Source organism: Quercus lobata, chromosome 4 (genome assembly GCF_001633185.2).
Source record: "Quercus lobata isolate SW786 chromosome 4, ValleyOak3.0 Primary Assembly, whole genome shotgun sequence".
NCBI lineage: Eukaryota > Viridiplantae > Streptophyta > Magnoliopsida > Fagales > Fagaceae > Quercus > Quercus lobata.
Window position 1 is genome coordinate 72,746,098 of NC_044907.1, and position 25,896 is coordinate 72,771,993.

The 25,896-nt window shown below is 38.4% G+C and overlaps 1 protein-coding gene and 1 pseudogene across 2 annotated transcripts in view; both read right to left on the minus strand.

The window, feature by feature from the left end:
- LOC115985760 (probable serine/threonine-protein kinase PBL1) overlaps window positions 1-15,164 on the minus strand; it is a 35,992-nt gene extending 20,828 nt beyond the window's left edge. Inside the window, exons 1-3 of the mRNA XM_031108661.1 lie at window positions 14,717-15,164; window positions 4,190-4,527; window positions 426-708 (exon numbers count right to left, since the gene is read on the minus strand). Coding sequence (XP_030964521.1) covers window positions 426-708; window positions 4,190-4,527; window positions 14,717-15,164 — 1,069 coding nt within the window. The remainder of the gene's footprint in view (window positions 1-425; window positions 709-4,189; window positions 4,528-14,716) is intronic.
- An 8,459-nt stretch (window positions 15,165-23,623) lies between these two features.
- LOC115986960 lies at window positions 23,624-25,069 on the minus strand (annotated as a pseudogene). The gene has a single exon (XR_004090947.1). The product of XR_004090947.1 is annotated as a probable serine/threonine-protein kinase PBL8 (transcript).
- Between the last annotated feature and the right edge of the window lie 827 nt (window positions 25,070-25,896).

The window sequence follows — 25,896 nt, forward strand, 5'->3', positions numbered from 1 at the left end:
CTATAGCGGCGCTGTTTGCTCGCCGCTAAAGGTAGGGACCAATATCGGCGGGCGTGGCCCGCCGCTACAAGTACAATATGTTGTTTTGAATGACTGTCAATAGCAGCGCTTTTTGCCCGTCGCTAAAGATAGACACCAATAGCGGCGGGCATTATCCCGCCGCTAAAAGTCAATCCAGCGAATTCTAAGGACGTATTGCGGCGGTTTTATGCCCGCCGCAATAAACATTAACCCGCCGCTAAAAGGTGTATCTATAGCGGCGCTTGTAGCGACCGCCGCAATCTACCTATAGCGGCACTGTAGCACCGACGGGAAGGACCGCCGCAATAGCACCCGCCGCTATATGTTGCGTGTACCTTTAGCGGCGGTTTTTGGGGCTTTAGCGGCGGTTTTGGACCGCCGCAATAGCCCTTTTTTCTTGTAGTGTATTGTCCCCACAGATTGAGTGGACGCATAAGAAGTGGAGGTGTCGATCCTTTTTGCATGGCCGAAATCACAAATATGGGCTTGAAAATCGGAGTCCAAGAACACATTGCGGGACTTAATATCCTGATGAGCAATGGGCTTGTCCAAACTATGCAAAAAAAGGAGGCCATTAGCCACACCCTTGACAATTTGAATCCGGGTACCCCAAGATAATGTCAACGCAGCCACGTCCTGCTCCTGCTCCAAGTGCAACCAACGGTCCAAACTGCCATTCTGAAAAAACTCGTATATGAGGAGCTATGAAGCACGGACGTGGCACCGGAGGTGCCGCACCGGCGTCGGACGCGGTGACGCGCGAGGGACGCCGTTGCCCGCACGTCCGGCCGCGTCCGACCGAGTCATGCCATGTGGCAGTCTCGAGTTTTTAGCCGACTCGCGCCGACGCGCGCTGATGCGGCTCCAACTCAGGCTGATTCGGGCTGAATCGGGCCGACTCGGGCCGTATCAGCCGTATCGGCAGATATCGGCCGAAACGGCCGAAATTTAAAAAAAAAAAAAAAAAAAAAAAAAAAAAAAAAAAAAACGCACAGAACGCACCGTTTAAAGAAAAATACTAAACCCTACTCACTCGTCTCTCACTCTCATTAGCTCTCTGCCTCACTCTCATTAGTTCTCTCATCTCTGCCTCTCTCTCATTCCGTCTCACTCTCTCTTGCTCTGATCTCTGCGACTCTGCCTCTATCTCTGCTTGGCTTTTTGCTGTGACTCTGTTCTTCAGCTCATTCTTTCTTCAACTCTCTCTCACGCATTCTTAACTCAGGTACCTTTCAATCTTAGTTTGATCTTTGATTTCAATGATTTGTGATTTGTGAATTTGTGAGACTGATTTGTGAATCTTAGACTCTTAGTTTTCAATCTTAGTTTTATTTAGTTAATACTTAATAGTTAAGTTAGTACTTATTACTCATTGTGAATCTGTTTTGTGAATTTGAGAACTTGGGTTTGATTTATTATTAATTTATTTAGTTAATACTTAATACTTAATAGTTATTATTTGTAGGTTAAATTGAATCTATTGAGTTTGCAATGGATGAAGTTATTAGCACAGAAACTTCATCTTAAGAAGTGCCAAATGCTGAATGTCCTCTTTGGCAATATGTGACTAAAATAGAAAAACCACCGGGTGCTACTGTTAAAAAAGGGGGAAACACATACTTTAAGTGCAATTATTGTGGTGTGGTTTATTTGGGATCCTATTCTAGGGTTAAGGCTCATTTATTAAAAATTGCTAATAAAGGTATTAAAGCATGTCCTAATGTGACACCAAGCCATAGGTTGGAAATGCAGCGAATGCATGATCAAGTTGAGAAGGATAAGTTAGAGAGTGAACAAAGAAGTCGAATTCCCTTACCCCCACCTATCCCAGGCTGTGGGCCTATACCTATTTCCCCATTTCGGAGACAGGAAGGGAGTGATAGTACAAATCCGGTTGATGGTAAAAGGAGGAAGGTGGCTGGGATTTCTCCTATTGAGAAAGCATTCCAGAATACTACTAGATATGAATTGGATAGTAGAATTGCTAGGATGTTTTACACTTGTGGGCTTCCATTTAACTTTGCAAGGAACCCACATTATCGTAATTCCTATGCATATGCTGCTACCCATAACATCCCAGGTTATGTTCCTCCTGGATACAATGCCTTGAGAACAACACTTTTGCGAAAAGAAAAAGCTCATATTGAAAGGCTCTTGAAACCAATTAAGGATTCTTGGCTTGAAAATGGTGTAAGCATAGTTTCTGATGGATGGTCAGATCCACAAAGAAGGCCTCTTATTAATATTATGGCTGTATCAGATGGGGGTCCGGTGTTTGTAAAGGCAATTGATGGGTCGGGTGAGTTCAAAGACAAGCATTATATTGCTGGGGTGTTGAAGGATGCTATAAAAGAGATTGGACATGAAAAAGTTGTCCAAGTCATCACTGATAATGCTAATGTGATGAAATCTGCTGGAGCTCTTATTGAAGGTGAGTATCCTAAAATATTTTGGACACCTTGTGTTGTCCACACTCTCAATCTAGCTTTGAAGAATATTTGTGCAGCAAAAAACACTGAAAAGAATGAAGTTACATATGAGGAATGTAGTTGGATTACACGTATTGCTGAAGATGCATCTTTCATACGTGTTTTTATTATGAACCATTCAATGAGGTTGGCAATGTTTAATGAATTTAGTCCATTAAAATTGCTCCAAGTTGCTAATACTAGATTTGCTTCAATTGTTATAATGCTGAAAAGGTTGAAGTTGATAAAAAGATGCCTTCAAGCCATGGCTATTAGTGAGCAATGGGCTTCTTATAGGGAGGATGATGTTGGAAAAGCTGTAAAGGTGAAAGATATGATTCTAAGTGATCTTTGGTGGGATAAAGTTGACTATATCCTTGAATTCACAGCACCTATTAATGATATGCTACGAGTAGCCGACACAGATAAGCCTTGTCTTCATCTTGTGTATGAGATGTGGGATTCAATGATAGAGAAGGTGAAGACAGCAATATATCGGCACGAAGGCTTGGAAGATGATGAGTATAGTTCATTTTGGAGTGTGGTGTATGATATACTCATTGATCGATGGACTAAAAATTGTACACCACTACATTGCTTGGCTCATTCCTTAAATCCTAAGTAAGTACATTTATTTTCTATTTTCCTTAGTTCCCTCTTCTAGTAAAACATACGTTTCATCTATATTTGTTTTTTACTCTTTAACTAAGTATTACTCCATTGAATGGCTTTCGGAGAATCCAAAACGCATCTCGCCACATCGGGATCATGAAATTTCTATGGAAAGGAGCAAGTGTTTGGATCGATACTTTGAAGATGAGAGTGAATTAAAGACAGTGAAGTGTGAGTTTGCTTCATTTTCAGGAGGGAGGTTTCCTTCACCAGATGCCTTGACAGATAGGTGGGACTTACTACCTTTGGTTTGGTGGCAATACCATGGCTCCGCATTTCCAACTCTTCAATCCCTTGCCTTTAAACTTCTTGGACAACCTTGTTCATCCTCATGTGCTAAGAGGAATTGGAGCACATACAAATTCATTCATTCCTTAAAAAGAAACAAAATGGCTCCTGCACGCGCTGAAGATTTGGTCTATGTGCATTCTAATCTTTGACTCTTGTCAAGGCGCAATGAGGAGTACGTAAATACATCAACAAAGATGTGGGATATTGCAGGAGACACTTGGAATGAAAGCGACATACATGGAGGAGCTGGCATTCTTGAGAATGCAGCCCTTACACTTGATGAGCCAGAGTTGGAGGCTATGGTTATTGGAAATGCTAACACTAGTGTTACTACTAGTGAAAGGGAAGTTCGAAGTGAAGCTATTGATGTTGATGTTGATGATGATGCTAGTATTTGATTGTCTTGTTGATTATCTTTTATTTTGTTTTAGTTTCAAATTTGCAAGTTGTATTCTAATTTCTGAACATCATGAATATTTTAATTTCAATCTTGTGGGTTGTGTTTAATTTATGAACATCATGTTTTAGTTATTATCTACTATTGTCTATTGCTCTTAAATTTGGTATATATTTGTATAATGTAAAAAAGTATGCTTAGCAATATATTAAAAATATAAATAAAAATATTTTTAATAATTTTTTAATCGCCGAGTCCCGTCGCACCCGCACCCACCTTTTTCAAAAATTGCCGAGTCCCACACCCGCACCCGCACCCGAGTCCCGAAACGCACCCATGCTACATAGATGAGGAGCCTATCGGAGCCGCTCATGGAATAGCCAAAAATCTTAGCGATATTTGGGTGATGGAGCATACCCAGTGTCACCATCTCCGCCCAAAACTCATTAAAGCCTTTGAAAGCGTCTGGGTTGAGTCTCTTGATGGCCACGGTGACGCCGTTGGAGAGCTTGGCCTTGTAGACTATTCCGAAGTTGCCACCGCCAATGATAAACTTTGGGGAGAAGTTTTTGGTAGCCACCCTCAGCTTAGTCATGGAGAATTCGAGGTTGGGATCGAAGGAAGCGCTCTGATCGACGACTTTGATGGAGGATAGCTCGGTTGTTGTTGTTGTTGTTGCTGTGGACACGGGTTTTCAACACCGGAGCACCCAGAAAGTAATGATCCCAGTTAGAAATAAGAAGAAGAAGAAGTGTGCGCAGACTACTACTAGGGGAACGTAATCCATACGAAACTGAAGAAAAAGATATTCCACATAAAAGAGAAAGACAAATATGGTATTCTGCTGAGAGTTGAGAGTTGGAAACCATATTCATAGTTCAGAAACGTGTTCGGTTCGAATTGGGGGGAAAAGGTATTTGCAGTTTCGTGGAAGCTGGGTCTCTCACTCAACAAGTCTTCGGACAGACTTTCGTGGAACTCAGGTATAATCTAGAAAGCACGGACGCGGCTGGTGTTGGTTGCATTGCACCATGAGTTCAGCCCACTTGTAATAGACATGCTCATTTAATGAGCTTGTCTTTAATGTTTTTTACCTTTTCTTCATCATGTACAAAAGTCAGCATGAGATATTGGGTTGGTTGGCTTAGGCGTGTTCGACACGCTAAAGAAAAAGGAAAAGAAAGATACAAAGGCCATTCGGCCTAAGGAGATGAAGAAAAAGATTTTGGTTGAAGTCAAAGTAAGTGGCTAGCATTTATTGTGACTTGATGAAAAGAGTGTGGAAGGAAGAAAAAAAGAAAATGTGAAAGAAATAAAAGGGAAAGGCTATTCGGTCATTTGGGGCAAAGAGAAGAAGTGAAGTCCCAGAGAAAAGAGAAGTCCCAGCAAGTGAGACTGAGGACTAAGTGTAGTCTAGCAAAACTACGTGAGTGAGTGACTGAGCAAGCAAAAGAGAAGAAAAAATAGAGAGAGTAAAAGAAAATTGTGAGAAATATACAATGAGAAAGAGAACAATGATTGAAAAGAAAACGAGAGTTTTTTTTGCTTAAGTTGTATCTCTAAATGTTGTAATCTCTATTTAATATAGTAAAATTATTTGGAGTTTATCTCATGATTTTTCCCTTTAAGGAAAAAGGGTTTCCACATAAATCTTTGTATTTTTGTGTGGTTGTGCTTCTGTTGTGCTTGCTGAAATTTATTCACAGTTACAGAGAATTTTTCCCAACAGCTGGGAGGGTGCCGCACCCGAGTCCGACGCGGGACACAGCGTCCGACGTGGTTGCCCACGCATCAGCGCCGTGTTTGAGCTTTTTTTTTCTTTATTCTCGGATTAGTGTATACTCGGCTCAATTCGCACCGACTCGGCTTCGATTTGCGCCGAACCGGCCTGATTCTATTAGAATCGGGCCATATCAGGTCGTATCGGCCGGCAACCAAAACGGCCGAAATGGACCGAAACAGGCCAAAATCGACCTTCAGAAGAAGCGAAATCAATTGCAGGTGGAGAAGGAAGTGGTCGCCGACACAACCCAGCCATGGCCATTTTTTTGGTTTATTTTTTATTTTTTTTGTTTTTGTTTTCTTATTGTGTAAAGTAACGGTACAAAAGCTCGAATATGAAAAAGGTAGAGGGGTATCAAATTGTTTTTTTTTTTTTTTTTTTTTGAGAAAATATAAGTTTCTAAGTGATTTTTAATAAAAACAAATTATTAAATAATTAGAGATATCGTATTTAAATTCCCACCTCAGAGGCATAGTAATGTGTTTCTTGCCTTCTTCTTTCTTTGTTTTGTGAATCAAGGCATAGTAATGTATTTTTTAAGAATATTTTAATAGTAAATATATATAGAAAATATAAATAAAAATATTTTTTATAATTTATTAATTGCAGAGTCCCGCTGCACCCACACGCTACTTTTTCAAAAATTACTGAGTCCTACACCCGCACCCGAGTCCTGAAACGCACCCATACTTCATAGGGTATAATCAACCACATAATCGGTTCTCCAAAAAAAAAAAAAAAAAAAAAACCACATAATCAGTTAATTGTTTTTTTTTTTTTTTTTGGAAAAGGAAGTCAGTCTATCAACTTGGCATGATATATAAATCTACCTTTTAATATAAAATTCTAATGAAAGAGCTCTTTCTTTTCATTTCTATATTATTAATAAGGTTAAATGCAAGTGGCCGTGTTTATATTACACATATTGTACACAAGTTTTAGTTCAAAAATTAAATTGTGTGTATGGGTTTTGCATTAACAATTACCCTAAAAATAATATTGTTATAAGAATTCTTTTTTCTTTTATAAAATATCAAATAAATATATTGGTTTCAAATTTTTTTTATTGTAATTTTTTATTTCAAACTTTTTCTCTTGTTGTTCTTTTAGATACAAAACTACTAATTCAATTTATGTATTTACATTATTAATATCTCTTTTATAATTGATAGTAGTTATTCCATTTAATTTTTTCTTGAAAAAAATCAATTAAAATATAGAAGAAAACTAAAAAATATTTTGTAAGTGATACATATAATTGAGAAAATAAAAATCAATAATTGTTTTATGTTGCAACTCACTTTCGTCGTGGTTCTCACAGATGCAATTTGACGTGCACTTATAAATGAGGATGAGTTTTTGATGAGTAGAACTCGATAGGGATTTTTTACATTACTAGCATTGGCTGCACGTGCAAGGCACATGTTGCCCCAGTAGTGAGAAAATTAATATAAATTTTTTGTGTGAAATCATGAATTTTAGCTCACCTAATTTGATTATATTAAAAAAGAAGTTTAAGAATACAACAAAATATCACAATATTTTCACAATATCTTCATTTTTAGGATTTGCATAAAAATTTTTTTTTATTTGAGAGAAATGCTACATTCATAACATTTTTAGAACAAATTCTAAATGACAAGTTATTATTGGTTTTAAACTGATAACATTGTTATTGTTATTCTCAAAAGATTTATTTTCAGTTGTGGTTGGTCAATGAAAACTTTAGGCATTGTAGCTATAGTGCCAGTTGAATAAAATAAAAGCATTGTAGCTCCAATGCTATCCATCAATAATAGCTTACCTATGATTTGTTGTGAAATTAATGTTAAAATATTGTGGATTTAGCATTTTTTTTATTTGATATATAAGAAATTGAGATTTCAACAATTGTGAAACTGTGATAACAATAAGTGTTGTAACATTTTTTTTAAATATTTATTTTCAGTTGTGGTTGGCTATAGCCTCATATTTTATTATTTTATTTCGACTTGTAAGAAATTGACATATCAACAATTGTGAAAATATTATGAAATTTGTTATGTCCGTATAGCAATATAAATGTCAGCTTGCATCAATATTTAAAAGAAAAAAAACACACAAACCAATTACTGGAAAAAAAAAAAATTTGACTAACTAAACTAAAGCACTGTTGTAGCTATAGTGCTGCACAGTGCAAAAACACTGGATGTGCAGCGCCAAGACACTGTGTGCACATTCGCACTTTTATTATAAACATTTATTTTTATTTGTGGTTGGTCACAGTCTCATATTTTATTATTTTATTTCAATTTGTAAGAAATTGATACGTCAATAATTGTGAAAATATTGTAAAATTTGTTATGTCAGTATGATAATATATATACTAGCTTACATAAATATTTAAAATTTAAAATTTAAAAAAAAAAACAAATTACTAAAAAAAAAAAATTAGGCACTGTAGCTACAGTGCCGCTTGGTACTGTAGCTACAATGCAAAAATATTGTACTAACAAGTGTCATAACATTTTCACAAAATATTTATTTTCAGTTGTGGTTGGTCACAGTTTCATATTTTATTATTTTATTTTGACTTATAAGAAATTGACACCTCAATAATTGTGAAAATATTGTAAAATTTGTTATGTCAATATAATTGTGGGGCCCGGCCCAGAAATAATGGGCTATTCCAAATTCAGGCCCGTCCGAGGAGCGTCCTGTCCGAAGAGAAACCACATATGAAGCATTATTCAATCCCAATAACGGCAAGGTAACCTGTCCGAGGAGTAACTCCTCCTCGAACGTCACGAAGTCCAGACGAGGAACTCTCCCCAGCCAACTCAGTTCTCCCTCCCAACATATAAAATGAATAAAATCCAAAATATCTCACGGGAAGCTACCACCACATTAAATGCGCCCCAACCACCCACTTGGCCGCATTAATGAGGAAAGGACCCCTGAACAGTACCACCTTGGCCTCTGCAACTCACAAAAAGAGTGATGAGGGCGGCTGATGGGACAGGTGCTCAAGTAGATGTTTAGATGATCAACAAGTGTAAGGTTGTGATGAGAGGAGGAGGACTATATAATGTAGTAGAATCCCTCAAAGAAGGGGACGAAAAACGGTATCAGAAACTAAAAGAAATAGAATCAAACGTGAGAGATCCATTCTTGTGTCTTTATTTTCTGCAACCATACTGTCCATGCAACAGACCGAATAGGCTCACTGAGGCCAAGTTCTTTGACCCATCCTCTACAAATAACATATTGTGGGTTGCGCTTTGGGCCAAGGCCTGATCAATAGAATTTGGGCCAGGAAAATCGTGCAACTACAATAATAATATATATAAAAAAAAAAATACAAATGGAAGACTAAAAAAATGCAACTATTGTAGCTACAGTGCTGCTTAGCACCATAGCTACTGTGCAAAATTTAAACAAAAGGGTTGAAAGAAAAAAAAAAAGACTCACAAAACCAAAGTAATGTTGCAGCTACAATGCTACACAATGAAATACGTTAGGTGCACAATGCCGAAGCACTGTAGCGGCATAGCCACTTTTTATATATTACTAGTATGGGTTGCACGTGCAAGGCACGTGCTGGCCCTTTAGTGAGAGAATTAATATAGATTTTTTTTGTTGAAAAAGTATGAAGTCATGTACTTAAATTTAAAATAGCTATTTGAATATCTTTGTAATATGACAATTTCTTAGAACTTATTTACTAAATGTAATATATACTCACCAAAAAATGTTACAAAGAATGATAATGAATGTCATCATCTTTTTACAATATTTAAATTTTCGAAATGAATGATAATATATGCTATGATTTTTTTGAAGATCTTCATTAAATTAAATATTTGCAATCATCTACAATGAAGATTTTGTTATTCATATTTCATTCTTTATTATCTTATTTTATGAGTCTAACTACGGTGTTTAACTTACTTATTTTTAATGAATAATTATACCCTTTTAAGTAGGAAAATAAATTAAAATAAGAATAAAATAAAAAAAGACATATGTCATCAAAGTTTTTATTAGATAAAATTATAAGTGTAGAAGATTTAAACCTAATAAATTAGTGTTCTCTAGGTAACAAATAGAACACCATATATCATCATTCTAACTTTCTAAGCATGACTACCGATCTACTACATAAAATTCAAAATACACAAAGAAATTTTTTGGGACATTAAAGTTTAGTAGGAGTATATTAGACATAGCACAATGGAATATTTTATGAATTATAAGATTTTGTTAGGGTTTAAATAAGAGGGAAACAATAGGGGTATATGCTCATTTACAAAATATAAATGATGAAATTATTCAACTTTACTTTAGGGGGGAATGCAACTACCCCGAACATAAAGGACGAAAGTGTTACTTCATCAATTTGTGTGTGTGTAAAAAAATATGTGTGTGTGTGTGTGTGTGTGTGTGTGTGTTTTTATTTTTATTTTAAAAAAAAAATGAAACGATGTGTAAAAAAAAATTAACCTAAAAAAATTATGCATTAAACAATGATTTTTAGTTCAACAAATTGAATAAACCAAAAAAAGAAGTCTAGAAACACAACAACAAGTCACGATATTTTTACAATACCTTTATTTTTAGCTATGGTGGGTCCTAGTCTAATATTTTATTATTTTATTTTAGAGTAATGTTACGTCTACAATAGTTTGATAACAAATCTTAGGTAATAAATTGCTACTGGTTTTAAATTGGGCTAACCACTTTTAACTGTGTATTTGAAAATAAAATAAAAAGCCAATTGAAGAAAATTGTGCCTAAAACAATGAGTTTTGGCTTACTAAATTTGACTAAACAAAAAAAGAAGTTTAGGAACACAACAAAATGTCACACAAAAAAGAAGTTTAGGAATATAACAAAATGTCACAACATTTTTGTAATATTTTTTATTTCTAGCTGTGGCAGGTCTCAATTCGATATTTTATTATTTAATTTTTACGTCCACAACATTTTCACAACGAATCTTAGGTAAAAAATTATTACTGGCTTTAAAATTATGCATTAAAAAAAAAAAAAGCAAAAAGACAATACAAGAAAATTGTACGTGAACCTTACGGTGGATTTTGTTTACCCAATTTGACTATATATACTAAAAAAGAAGTCTAAGAATATAACAAAATATTAAAAAAATTTCACAATACTTTTATTTTTAGGATCCGAATAGATATATTTTTATTTTATTTCAGAGAAATGCTACACCCATAACATTTTTAGAACAAATTATAAATGACAAGTTGTTATTGGTTTTAAATTGAACCCACTACTAATATCACTTTTTTATCCTTCAAAAATACCTTACTACATAAAATTTGTTACGAAATTATTGTAAAAATTTTGTGAACATATCATTTCTTTTTATTTTGATCTATAAGGAATTGAGATCTCGCAATTGTAAAAATATTGTAACAAGAAGAAGATGTTATAAAATTTTCATAATACATTTATTTTTAGTTGTGATTGTTCTCAGTCTCTTATTTTATTATTTTATTTTAACCTTTAAAAAATTGACACCTCAATATATATCACAAAATATTTATTTTTAGTTGTGGTACTGTAGATGAACAGTGAAATACGTTGAATGAACAATGTCGAAACACTGTAGCGGCATAGCCGTTTTTTATATAGTTAATATTTTTACAAAACATTTATTTTCAGTTGTGGTTGGTCACAGTTTCATATTTTATTATTTTATTTTGACTTATAAGAAATTGACACCTTAATAAATGCGAAAATATTGTAAAATTTGTTGTGCAAGTATAACAATATGTATAAAAGAAAGTGTCACAACATTTTCACAACACATTTATTTTTAGTTGTGGTTGATCACAGTTTCATATTTTATTATTTTACTTTGACTTATAAGAAATTGACACTTTAATAATTGTGAAAATATTGTGAAATTTGTTGTATCAATATAACAATATATATAAAAGAAAAAAATACAAATGAAAGGCTAAAAAAAAAAAAAAAAAAAAAAAAAAAAAAAGTTGGCTCACCAAAATATCATTGTAGATAAACAGTGAATTGTGTTGAGTGAACAGTGTTGAAACACTGTAGCAGCATAGCCGCTTTTTATATAGTTAATAGACATAATTGTCTATTTAGCAATGCAAAATGCAAAGATCCAAAATTTAGAAAGCATACCAAATTGCTTAACAAGGCAACGGACTCCAATGATACAAGCCCAAGCTAAAAATATATACAGAATGCAACAAAAAATATATTGCATGATGGTCAAAAGCCATGCCAATACAACAATTTCATATATGGACACACCTTGTTTTACACCAGGGACGGACCCAAGATTTCAAGTTGGGGGGTCAGAAATAAGCAAAAAAAAAAAAAAATTAAATATGCATCCATATAGTATTAATAAACTATCAACCAAAACAAATACCCAAAAATCATTGTTTCTTAATATATTAAAATACAATCATAAACCAACAAAAACAAAAGGCACCAAACACTACTGTAACTAAATTCAAAATATTAAATTTGGAAAGCATTGAAAATTATTGTCATTCTAAAAATTTGGAGTTTTTTTGTTTCTTTGGTGATGGGTTAGATTAGATGTCATCATTCTATTTTGATATATATATATATATGTATATATATATATATATATATATTTATATGCATTTAATAAAATTATAATAATAGTCATTATATGAACAATGTATATACTTTGCTTTGATTATAAGATGATAATGATTTAGAGAGTCAATATACGATACTAAAAATGTATTGGGTCATGTAGGTGGGAGATCATAATTCACAAACAATGAAGACAGATTCAAATAGACTTTCCAAAACTCACTCCCACCATGGTATTAATTCCAGCCGTTTTAAGCTCAAACAAACTACTTCCTGTTTTGACTTTTGAGAACTTTCAAAGGACCTGAATGTTGCATCTTCCTCTTCATCTTCATCTGATGCCATAAATATCGCTTCCAACCAAGAAGGGACTGCTATTGCTTCTGCTTATGATTGCAGCAAGCTCTTGGAGGCACTGCATGGCATTCAAGAGGTGTTCAAATCTAAAGAAGAAGAATATTGTAGAGAAAATGTACAGAGATCTGAAGTTCAAACCAGAGTAACCGGAAAGAACAGAAAAGTAAGAATTGAAAGAAGGCTATTGTAGGGCCAAAGAACTTGGTGACCCCGGCCCATTTTATGCTGGGCCCAAGGCCCCTGCTGAGGAGAGAAATGTTCGAGGACATGCGATGAAAATCCAGATGGTCTAGAGATGTTGCCGAGAACGATTCTGTCCTCGGCATTCCAGACTCCAGTAGGAGAGAACAGTATGCCATCAAAGGCAATCTCCCAGGGTGTTCCCCGAAGAAAGGACAAGTACAGTAGGACACACACGGAGGAATGGTGTAGGGGCAGTTTAAGGAAAAACTGTCACCTTCTTAATGCGCCCAACTAACGTCCTTGTCGTATTAATGATGAAAGGACCCCTGAATAGTATGGTCTTGATTGCCGCAACTCACAAAGGATTTGGAAAGGTGGCTGATGGGACGAGCACTCGAGTAATGGCCTGCACAATCAACAGATGGAGGGTCAAGATCGACTAGAAAGAAATATATAATGGTAGAGACCCCCAAAGAATGGGGGATCGCGAAAAAGGGAAAGGAAGAGAGAAAAAGGAAAAAAACTACAGCAATCTGCGCGGTCTTAAGGAACCACAGGAACCTAGCACTAAAAGTAGAAGAAAAAGAATATCAAGCTCCTCGGACGAAACACCCGGGAACAACATTTCAGGCTTGAATCCATTTCCTCATTGGTTCGTCCATGCCCAACTATGTATAGTGATTGTGGTTTGGACTAACTCCTAGTTCTTAGGCCCACTCTCTAAAAATTCATTGTATTGGGCCAGTTGAGCTTGAGACCTTTCATCCAATAAGAGGAGCGCTCAAAACCAACACCCTACAATTGGCACCGTCTATGGGAAGAACTTGTGTCTTAGTAAGGACAACGATCCGGCATGGTAGGGTCAGGCCTTCATCAAGCAGGCTTCCATCAGCTCGAACCAGCCAAATCCCAACAACAGGGTAACTCCCCCAACCTCGAGCGCGACCAAAATGAAGAGAACGGAAGGTTTCGAGAGGGAAGCGTAAACACCACCCAAACCAGCAGTAGCCACTCTCGTACGGACAGCCAGGTGCTTCAGAGACGAAATAACAGCCAGGCCCCACAGCAGAAGGAAGTTAGGAGCCATATGTCTCAGAAACAAAACGATAGGCAGTCCATGCAATGAGAGATAGACGATTTGAAAAGGAAGTTGTACCATGCACAAGAAAGACAATCTCGTTCCAGACTTAAACTTCCCTCAAACTTTACCCCATTGGGTCTAAACTTTAGTCAAGAATATTCAAAATCTCTTTATTAAAAAATTATTAAATGTAACAGTTAAATTGGTATATGGAAGAAAAAATGATAGAACCATAATTTATCCTACAATTTGTCTACGTAACAAGTTATGAATGGTAGAGTAAAAATGAAGGGTCCATATAGGTTTACAACTCCACCACTCACAACTCGTCACATAAATAAATTGTGACAGAGTTGCAGTAAAAGTTGTAATCTTAGCATTACTCATATGAAAGACGCGACACATCGATTATATTTATGCATATATTCATTATTCAATAATAGTGGTTAATTAATTTAATAATTAGTGAAACTCAAAAACTGAAATCAACTCTTTTCAAAAACAAAAATCTGAAATCAACAACTCTTAACAAAATTGGTAAATTTGTTCTCTCACAATCTATTTTTACAAAATCCATGCCCAATCTCAAACCTCACCCCTATCAAACATACACAAAAATAATAATAATAATAATAACATACAAAACCAAAAAAAAAAAAAGAACAAACAAACAAACAACAAAACAAAACAAAAAAAAAAATACCAAAAAAAAAAGAACCTTGAAATCTATGAACATTTCCTAACCTTACTATAACTTTTACTATCTACGTAATGGTAGTAATTCCTTTTACTATTACTTTTACTATTATTTTTCAACAAGCACCCAAATCTCTTACACCACCTCCACAACCCACATTGCCTCTTCACGTGCGTCACATGCGGTGACTTTCCTTTCCTCATCACCCGCTGATGTGGCAGTGGCGCCCTATAGTTTCTGATCAACGACAACTTAATCCCATTGAAAAACGGGTGTCGTTTAATCTCAGTGGCACCTTTGGTGCACCCAAGCCTTCTTCTAGGATCCTTCACCAACAGTCTTTCTATCAAATCCCTCGCCTCTTCCATCCCTTCCTCGTTTTCTCTCTCCGCCACGTGGAAGAACCTCACTTCCTTACTCGACGAAGCTATGTTACGCAAAGTGCTCTCTTTGTGACCGTAACCGGAGACCAACTCGGGCGCTAAGTACTCGTGCATTCCAACACACGACTTCGAAAACGCTGTCGTTGGCTCGGCGACAAACTCGGACTCGTCGAAAGTGAGTGCCACATGGGCTCTGAAGCACAAGCCAAAGTCAGAAAGCATGACGTGGCCATCTTCGCGTAGCAAAACGTTTTCCGGTTTCAGATCACAGTAAACGATTTCAAGCGCGTGTAGATATTCCAAAGCGATCAGGATTTCGGCGGCAAAGAACTTGACCGACTGGAGCGGTAGCTGGTAATGGGGTTGTTTACGTAGGAAAGAATGGAGGTCGCCTTTGGGACAGTAATCGATGAGGAAACAACTTTAATTTGATGAGTTCAAATTTGAGATAGAATAGGAGAAAACTGTACTTAATGCAGAGCAAAACCAAATGTTATTTACATATTTTATTTTAGATTTTTGGCCAAAATCACATTTTTGTCCTTAGATTTTCACGCGATTCCACTTTACTCCCTAACTTTTTTTTCCACAACTTTTAGTATCTATTCTAGAAAACGCGTCTCGTTTTTGTCTCTGCCGTTACGTCAGAGATAGAAATTGCACAGGTGATAAACGGAGTGTACTGTTGACACACTAAAAGTTGACGTGACCATTAAAATAATAATAAAAAATGTTATTTGGCATTAAAAAAAAAAGTCACGTCAGCATCTAAATTAAAAAAATTAATTTATTAATTTTAACTAAATAAAAATGTATAACCCCATACATCCAAGTCCATTTGGGCCTTGGGCCATGAATCAATAGTATGACCCAGGGGCCCAACCTCTGCTCTGCTCAGGATCCCGACTCGAGCTCACAAAAGCCACGAGCCCAAACTAGGTGTTGTTCAAATGTTTGAGAAGTAGGCAGCCGATTCCAGCTCGCATATTGCTCGGCAAGTCGCCCCCAAGCAATATGCAGATGTTTGGTCACACCGCCCTGTGTGTGCCCAGCAGTGCCTTAGGAAACTTCGCCGCCAAGCACAATTGCTGCAGTGGGAACCATTTCCAAAGTCACTCACACCTAAACACCCACTTACAATTAACGACATTGGACCTCTCATTACACTAGTTTCAAAAGTAAAAATAATCCCCCCACTAATGATTGGCTATAAATAGGAGGAGCTAAAGAATGGGAAGGGGATGGAATTTTGGGGAGAGAAATAGAGAGAGAAAGAGAGCCTAGAAAAGGAAAGAAACAGAGAGAGAGAGAGAGAGAGAGAGAGAGAGAGAGAAGTGATCTCATTGAGTCTCAAAGTCTAGAACGACCCAAAGTAGGATACCCAAACCCACTATACAAATAAGTTGTGAGCCCAATTGAGGTTCAGCCCAATAACCTCATCTTTGGCTCGCACAAAAAAAATTAAAAACTAAAAATCACATGAATTGAGATCTAAATGTGTCTTGAATAAGAACAAAAACCTAGATCTAAGAACACAAAATTAAAATCCAAAAATCAAAAACCCAGAAAATAATAACACAAAATTAAACTATTGTAAGGACGCGATTCGTGGCGGACCGTAACAGTGTCGGGTTCGCACGTGAAAAGGCCCCTAACAATATCATTTGTAGAGCGTGGGTTTGGAAGGCTAGGCCTTGATCGACAGGCGGTGGGTTTTTCGCGGTGTTCGTACAAGTTTAAGTTTTCTTACACCCCTGGAGTCTTTCTCCTGGAGGTGGGCTGGGAGGCTCTGGTTTTTGGCCATTTTTCCCAACCCCCTCTTTTAGGTTCCTTCTTTTTCCTTTTATATTCGCCTACGTTCATTGTCCTTCGTTCACGTATAGGATCAACCTTTCCAAAATTGATACTTGTCCCATCAGCCCATATTCAAAGTCGTTGGGGGTGGTTGTAAAAGCCAAAGACTGCGGCTCTGTCAGGTTCAGAGCATTGAATGATAGTAAGAGCAGCTTTCCCTGGATATTTTAGATCTTTCGTCCTGGTTTCGGTCTTATACCGTTTTTACCCTTCCTTCAGGGGGGGAAACTTTGGGTCTGCCGAGGACTGAGCCGTCCTCGGCGATATCCACAGGCTATTTCGCCGAACTCGGGCCATAGCCTTCCTCGGCTTGGGCCTTCGGATTTTCCCCAAGTAGATGGGCCTGGCCCGTAAATCATTTGAGCCCCACAATAGCCCCTCAAAACCCGGCTGTCCAACCTCCTGGTTGGAAAGGGGGGTTTTGGTGATGCCAAACCTCTTCCTACGGCCCAATCAGTTTGGCCTTTTAATAATGCTGGCGGCTCCTCATCTGTCCAAGAAATGCGTCGGTCTATGAGGCAGCTTTTTGATTTTGCGCTTGATGCGCTCTTATCGTTTGGGTATCCCAAAACGTGCTTTTAATGACCACTATTTACGAGACTGCTTTAATTCGGCGGTTTGTTTTGATGGGGTGGAGAAACGGAATCGGCATGTTTGTGTTGGCAGATCCCTTTAGATATCTGAACCTATTAAATGTCTCCCGCTCCACCCTCAGTATAAGAAGGAAAAGCGGAGGTTATTGTTTTTGTAAAGAATTCCTTCTCATCTTTCTGAGATTTGAAATATTTGGTCTCCCCTAGGGTTCATTTTACCCACTGGTTCACAAACTAAATCGTGATACGCTTTATCATAATAACGAGTGATGCATGAGCCAAAACCCCTCCCATAAATACCATGTTCCAATAATGCTCATTATGGCTCGATCGGGACAGGGGTGGCGAAGACTCAAAATCAACCTCACCCTTCTTTCAGTCAAAATCCGAAGCAGGGACTCGTCACGTCAAACTTTCGGCGTGACTGAGTCGAGAACACCCATCATCAGTATCAACCGCTCTCCTATGAGCATACCTAGTATGGCTCCAGTGTGTTGGGAGTCAGGACCAAGGCAGGGACTAAGTGTCTCTACTTCTTCCTCTCTTCCTTCACTGGGGCTATTCTCCGTCTCCCCTTCTTAGTCTTCCCAGCACCAGTTCCATCCTGGTGCTTTCACTTCTCCCTCTTTTGCTCCTTTTTCTTTCTTTTCATCTCTTCTCTCTTCTTCTCCTCCTTCTTTACTCATGTCCTCCATCTTCTTCATTCATCTCCTCCATCTCCTTCATTGATTTCTTCCTTACTATTTCCTCCTCCGCCATTTCTTCCCCAAGAAGGTTTTTATCATAATATGAGCAGTATTGATGCAAAGATTGGAGAGACTTTGAAGACGAGTTTAAAAAACGCCTAGCAGTTTACTTATCTGTACTACGGATGTAACTATCGCTTAGGAAGTTCACATTTTGTATAGGCTCGTTCGAGCCCTTCTTTGTACATTGTAATAATTTTTCGTATTAATAAAAATCGTTGTTATTTTATTTCGCATGTTTTGTCTCTATGCCTTCTTTTTTTTTTTGTTGGATCTACAAATGCTGCTCGGCACAATAATATAGCATCTAAATCAATGACGGCTAAGACCAAAAGATTTGATAATAAAAAGACGTCGCCATAACTTTAATAGAAATGCTTGGCATAATAAGGCCGATCAGTGAAGAGTAATACTTACCCCATGCTAGCCGAGGAGAAAAACGAAGGCTTGATGTCATGTAAGGAATAACCATTTGAAGATATAGCACCCACCAAATGAGCGGCCTTCTTATATGTCTAAGTGTTGGGGCGCTCCACCCCCTTCCTTTCACCTTTATTGGCCTTAGCGTTTTATGGTGTTTAAGCCGTGGATGAAGTGACCAGACATTTTTATCAAGTAACCCATCTTACGAGATTCAAACCTTTTCTTATCCAAGTATTTGGTTTCCCCATTGGCTTGGGTCCGAGGACCATACAAAGCCTTGGTTCTGTCCCAAACTTGTAATTTTTATAATTTTTTGGTACTTGGTTTCCCCATAGGCTTGAGTCCGAGGACCATACAAGGTCTTGGTTCTGTCCAAAACTTGTAATTTTTATAATAATTTTTTTTTTTTTTTTTGGTACTTGGTTTCCCCATAGGCTTGAGTCCGAGGACCGTACAAAGCCTTGGTTCTGTCCCTGGGCCCATATGCTGAACGGGCCTGGGCCGCGAATTCACTGGGCCCACAAATTAAGAGGTATTTTCATAACCTTTGATCACGCGGTACCTTTTGGTGTCCCAGTGTTCGAGGTGCACCTTCTCGAGACTCCTTTAACCTCAGGGTTGCAGACGACGTTGGAAATCGAGCCAGAGACGTTTTGTCTGTAGCGTTCCTTGGGACGCTGCGCGAATTAAATGCCACCGGTTTACTTCTGGGTATAAATGGGATAGGGGATCACTTTACTTGCACATGAACTCTCCCGTTCCCTTCAGAACCATATTTCTTCCATATCCGCGATCTCTCTTTCTAGTGCCACTGCCTCAAAGCAAGATGTTTGAGGCTTGGATAGGGATGAAAGGTCTCCGCACGCTTCAGAGGCACCGAATCCTCAAGGTGATATGGTATGGACAAGGATGGCACAGGTTCAAGCCAGTCCTCCGTCTTGACAGGAGGAAAATGGTATTCCTCCTTCTTTTGGTCAAAATCCGAAGCAGGTTCTGGTCATGCCAGATTTTTGGTATGTCAGAAAAAGGAATTTCCGCCATCAGCGCCGTCTGCCTTGTAGCAGGCAAATTTATGCGGGGGCTTCCCAGCTTCCGGCTCCCTGCACCTTTTCTGTAGATGGTGTTAGCTTGAGGTCAGGTTCCCTGCACCTTTTCTTCATCGGTGCAGGCCCCAAGTTGGGTTCTTTTGCTGCCTGAGTTATGGGCGTGCAAAAGCATGGAGGAGGAATAAGGTCTCGAGGCAGTAGCCAACCTCTCCTCTGAACTGCCTCCTCGGCTTTATCTTCACTCTCTTGTATTCTTCGTTACTTACGTAGTTGGCTTCGATGTAGGTTTTGTTTCAGCTTTCCATTGTACACTGTACTGTTCCTTTGTCTTAATAAAATATGGGTCTATTTCTCTATACATATCTTTCTTCTCCGTAACCACTACTTTATGCATGAATATTAAATATGAGCTTGCCCTTAATGATATTCTAGGCAGAGAAACGCCTTAACACAGATTCCTACTAGTTTAGACTTACAAATATTATCAAGCATAACAAGATTAATCATCAATAAATTAGACTCCTGGAACTAACCGGGATAACGGCTAAGTGCTGCGCGATGCGTGTTAGAGCGATGTCCGAGTACGATAAACTCTAAGTAATTCGTCCGAGAGGGTAGCCGAGTAGCGAGGGGCTTTGGTTGTGCTTTTGGATAATATGTTGCGCCGTATCGCATCAACCCCTTTGATATTGGGGGATCAGAGGGTAGACCGAGGAATCCACGCAATCAAGGTATTAACCCATCTGTTAACGCGGAGCTCTCTTCGGATGGGTTTTGAGGTTTATGTGCCATAGTTTTTTTTTTTTTTTTTTTAAGATAGTTGGCCAGGTAGTTTTCCCCAGAGGCTTGAGTCCGAGGACTATTTGGTTTTTTTTCCACATCCAGGTAGTTGGTTTCCCCAGAGGCTTGAGTCCGAGGACCGCAATGCCTTGGTTCTGTCCAAAACCTAGTTTTCCACATCCAGGTAGTTGGTTTCCCCAGAGGCTTGAGTCCGAGGACTATGCAATGCCTTGGTTCTGTCCAAAACCTAGTTTTCCACATCCAGGTAGTTGGTTTCCCCAGAGGCTTGAGTCCGAGGACTATGCAATGCCTTGGTTCTGTCCAAAACCTAGTTTTCCACATCCAGGTAGTTGGTTTCCCCAGAGGCTTGAGTCCGAGGACTATGCAATGCCTTGGTTCTGTCCAAAACCTAGTTTTCCACATCCAGGTAGTTGGTTTCCCCAGAGGCTTGAGTCCGAGGACCATGCAATGCCTTGGTTCTGTCCAAAACCTAGTTTTCCACATCCAGGTAGTTGGTTTCCCCAGAGGCTTGAGTCCGAGGACCATGCAATGCCTTGGTTCTGTCCAAAACCTAGTTTTCCACATCCAGGTAGTTGGTTTCCCCAGAGGCTTGAGTCCGGTGGACCATGCAATGCCTTGGTTCTGTCCAAAACCTAGTTTTCCACATCCAGGTAGTTGGTTTCCCCAGAGGCTTGAGGACCTGCAATGCCTTGGTTCTGTTTCCACATCCAGGTAAAGGCTTGAGTCCGAGGACTATGCAATGCCTTGGTTCTGTCCAAAACCTAGTTTTCCACATCCAGGTAGTTGGTTTCCCCAGAGGCTTGAGTCCGAGGACTATGCAATGCCTTGGTTCTATCCAAAACCTAGTTTTCCACATCCAGGTAGTTGGTTTCCCCAGAGACTTGAGTACGGTGGACCATGCAATGCCTTGGTTCTGTCCAAAACCTAGTTTTCCACATCCAGGTAGTTGGTTTCCCCAGAGGCTTGAGTCCGGTGGACCATGCAATGCCTTAATTCTGTTCAAAACCTAGTTTTCTCTTTGTGCAGGGTCTTGGCTTTAGGGGAGTTAGCTCCTCAACCAAGCCCCTAGTCAAGAAACGCAGTCCCTAACAGGACTTTATACTAGAACTCTATAACCAACGGTTAAATATAACGAAGAAACTCTATCGACCCACTTCCTATACCAACACACAAGCCTTCCCCACAGACGGCGCCAATTGTAAGGACGCGATTCGTGGCGGACCGTAATAGTGTCGGGTTCGCACGTGAAAAGGCCCCTAACAATATCATTTGTAGAGCGTGGGTTTGGAAGGCTAGGCCTTGATCGAGAGGCGGTGGGTTTTTCGCGGTGTTCGTGCAAGTTTAAGTTTTCTTACACCCCTGGAGTCTTTCTCCTGGAGGTGGGCTGGGAGGCTCTGGTTTTTGGCCATTTTTCCCAACCCCCTCTTTTAGGTTCCTTCTTTTTCCTTTTATATTCGCCTACGTTCATTGTCCTTCGTCCACGTATAGGGTCAACCTTTCCAAAATTGATACTTGTCCCATCAGCCCATATTCAAAGTCGTTGGGGGTGGTTGTAAAAGTCAAAGACTGCGGCTCTGTCAGGTTCAGAGTATTGAATGATAGTAAGAGCAGCTTTCCCTGGATATTTTAGATCTTTCGTCCTGGTTTCGGTCTTATACCATTTTTACCCTTCCTTCAGGGGGGGAAACTTTGGGTCTGCCGAGGACTGAGCCGTCCTCGGCGATATCCACAGGCTATTTCGCCGAACTCGAGCCATAGCCTTCCTCGGCTTAGGCCTTCGGATTTTCCCCAGGTAGATGGGCCTGGCCCGTAAATCATTTGGGCCCCACAACTATAAATCCACATCAAATTAAACATGAAACATGAAAACAAAATTTAAAACCCAGAAAATTAAAACCTAAGAGCCGAAACCTAAAATTAGAATTCATGCCAACATTCTTGAAAAACCCAATTCTCTAAATTACCCATTCCAACACATTATATATTTGGTTGACCTTAATTAGTTAATTACCCTTGAATTGGTTTTTAGTTAATTAGGTAACTAAAAAAGAATTAGACAAATAGGTGACCAATCACACCTAATACAAAACCAATGGTTAGTAGCGACTCCTAAAAATAAAATAAGAGAAAGAGACTTACAAACACACCTCACCTAAGAAACACATGCACACAAAGAGCCACGTCGCCAAGGACCCAATATGTGACAAACCTAAAGCCTTTTTTGGGGTGTCCACACTGTTGCCTTAGGGCCATAATATAATATAATCTCACGGAGCATGTCTAGGAAAGCGGTCGAGTGTGAATGAATTGACATGAGTTTATTATTTAAAACATACCATTCATTTTATAGCTCATAGCTCATGAAATTATGAAGAATTTGTTTTTCGATATAATCATGAGTAAATTATATGGTATGGGATCAAGTGTTGCTTTGAGTTTTGAACTCACGAGGGATCAAAGAAACTTGATTGGGTGTGAGTGTGATCAAATAATATTAGGCATAGATGAGATATTATGAGTGATGTACTATGTTAGTTTAGATGGTGACTTAATTTAGTACTCCTACCCTACACCTTCTTGTCAAGTTGCACACTCTGTTTTCTATATAAAGAGAGGATTGGACAAAAGATTAAAAGGAGCCAATTTTGACTATAGTACCCAATGTGGACAAGTAAGAGATGTTATTAATTGGATTGGATTTGACTAAACCTATAACCTATGGCCCATGTATTGTCCACATGGGTTATTGAATATGTGGGCTTAATTTGATGAGTTCAAATTTAAACTGATCCTAAGATAAGTTGTCAAGATTAGTGATCTGTTGTGGAGTGATTTAGGATGAGTAGTTAAGCGTTTTTAAGGACCACTCATCTTATAGTAGTTTTATCCCTATTTGTATTTAAATATTCCTATAACAATCAGATTACAGTAGATTAGGAGAAACAACATATGTATAGTTTTTATCAATGCTCTCTTAAATAGATTGTCTCTCTCTAGGGATACCATCTACAGTGCCCTAGGATTTAGAGTATGGAATATATGGAGAGACCCTAGTAGCCTCTTTGGTGACTTGAAGTTATTCTAAAAGGTAAAGAGATTGTAAGAAAGAATTTGTAAAGCAAGCAAAGAGTGAGATTCGGCAAGTTTATGATTCGTTCTACCAAGGTATGTGCGCATACAATCTATTTAATTTATTCTTCAACAAACAGTCTAGAACATTTAAAATATTCTTTAAAAAAAAAAACAATCTAGAAAATGCAATGCAAATTCACGCAGGAATTGGATTTAGCAATTGATAAACCATAGCCATAGTTGGCCTTTCTCTTCGTACCTCGCTAGCACACATTTTTGCAATTTCAAAATACTCTTTCACATGGGCCTCTATTAGGCCATCATCCCTCAAAATAGTATCCACCATTTGCATATGCTTATCTTGGGCCAGCATTTTCCTGGCCCATTCGACTATCCCAACCTCTTTCCCGTCCAAAAGGGTTGGCAAATTGGGGCGCTGTCCAGTAGCAATCTCGAACATTAAGATCCCAAAACTGTAAACATCAGCCTCAAGTGTAGCTGAATTGAGGCCTTCCTTGTACTCAGGTGGCATGTAACAGTAACCCATTGTATCCGCAGATTGTGTGGATGCATAAGAAGTGGAGTTGTCAATCCCCCTTGCTAGACCGAAATCAGTAATATGGGCCTGAAAATCGGAGTCCAAGAACACATTGCGGGACTTAATATTCTGATGAGCAATGGGCTTGTCCAAACTATGCATAAAAGAGAGGCCATTAGCCACACCCTTGACAATCTGAATCCGGGTCCCCCAAGATAACGTTAACGTGGGCTCCAAGTGCAACCAACGGTCCAAACTGCCGTTCTGAAAAAACTCGTATATGAGGAGCCTATCGGAGCCGCTCATGCAATAGCCGAAGATCTTAGCGATATTTGGGTGGTGGAGCATACCCAGTGTCACCAATCACCATCTCCGCCCAAAACTCCCTAAAGCCTTTGAAAGCGTCTGGGTTGAGTCTCTTGATGGCCACGGTGACGCCGTTGGAGAGCTGGGCCTTGTAGACGGTTCCGAAGCTGCCTCCGCCGATGATAAACTCTGGGGAGAAGTTTTTGGTGGCCGCCCTCAGCTCAGCCATGGAGAATTTGAGGTTGGGGTCGAAGCAAGCGCTCTGATCGACGGTGGTGATGGAGGGTAGCTGGGTTGTTGTGGATACGAGTTGGGTTATCTTGGGTTTTCGACACCGGAACACCCAGAAAGTAATGATCCCGGTTAGAAAGAAGACGACTAATGTGCAGGCAACTAAAGCTTGGAAAGCGTGATCCATACGGAACAGAAGAAAAAGTTATTCAACATAAAAGAGAAAGACAAATATGCTATATTGTTGAGAGTTGAGAGTTGGAGACTATATTCATAGTTCAGAAACGCGTTCGGTTGGAAGTGTTTGCAGTTTCATGGAAGCCGGGTCTTTCACTCAACAAGTCTTCGGACAGACTTTCGTGGAACTCAGGTATAATCAACCAGATAATCAATTAATGGTTTTTTTTTTTTTTTTTTTTTTTTTTTAAAGGAAGACATGTCTATCGGGAACTTCGTGTATTATACAATACTAACCATTATGCTAGTAGTATTCGACCAAAAAGAATTAGTAGAATTTTTTTAAGAGTCCGTTGGTTTGAAAAGATGGTAAAGTAGAAAAATAAAAAATTGTGGAAAAATAGAAAAATAAAAGTATAGAAAAAATTTATTCCCTCATTTGTGTTTGGTTTGAGGGGTAGAAAAGTAAAAAGATGGAACACTTTTTTGTTTGGTTGAGATAAAAAATGAAAGGATGAAAAATAAAGTTGATATAAATTTATCATTATATCTTACTAAATATATAAACAAAAAGTAACACATTTATTATTAAAAAAAAATGTATGAACACTTTAATTTTTATTTTTATTTATTTATAAAATAAGCAAATGCTAAAAGGATATGTAAAAAAAAAAAAAAAAAAAAAAAAAGGAAGAAGAAGGGGGGAAAGGCAAAAAGTAGAAAAAGACAAAAAGTTGGCTATTGGATGGAGAAGGGCAATTTTGTCCAACACACATCTTATTCCTTTTCTCTCTAGTTTAGAGATATTGAATTTTGGTGCGCCTAGAGAGAAAACAGTTAGGCCCCACCACTTTTCTCTCTCCCTCCCCCTCTCAACCAAACACCTTTTCCACTCATTTTCTCTTCTATTTTCCATTTTTTTTTTCCATCCTCTCTAAAATCCACCCAACCAAACATACCCTAAAACAATAGTAAGTTAAAGAGTGAGAGAGGGAGCATGTTAGCTATGCTTGCTTGAGAGAGAGAGAGACTTACTACACGACTCTCCTAAAAAGTAAAGGGTCGTGATTGTTTCATACTCTGGGTATACACACTTCTTTCATATCATGTATAAAATGTGGTCATTCTTAAAAATGTAGACATTTGATTTTCACATTTTACACCATG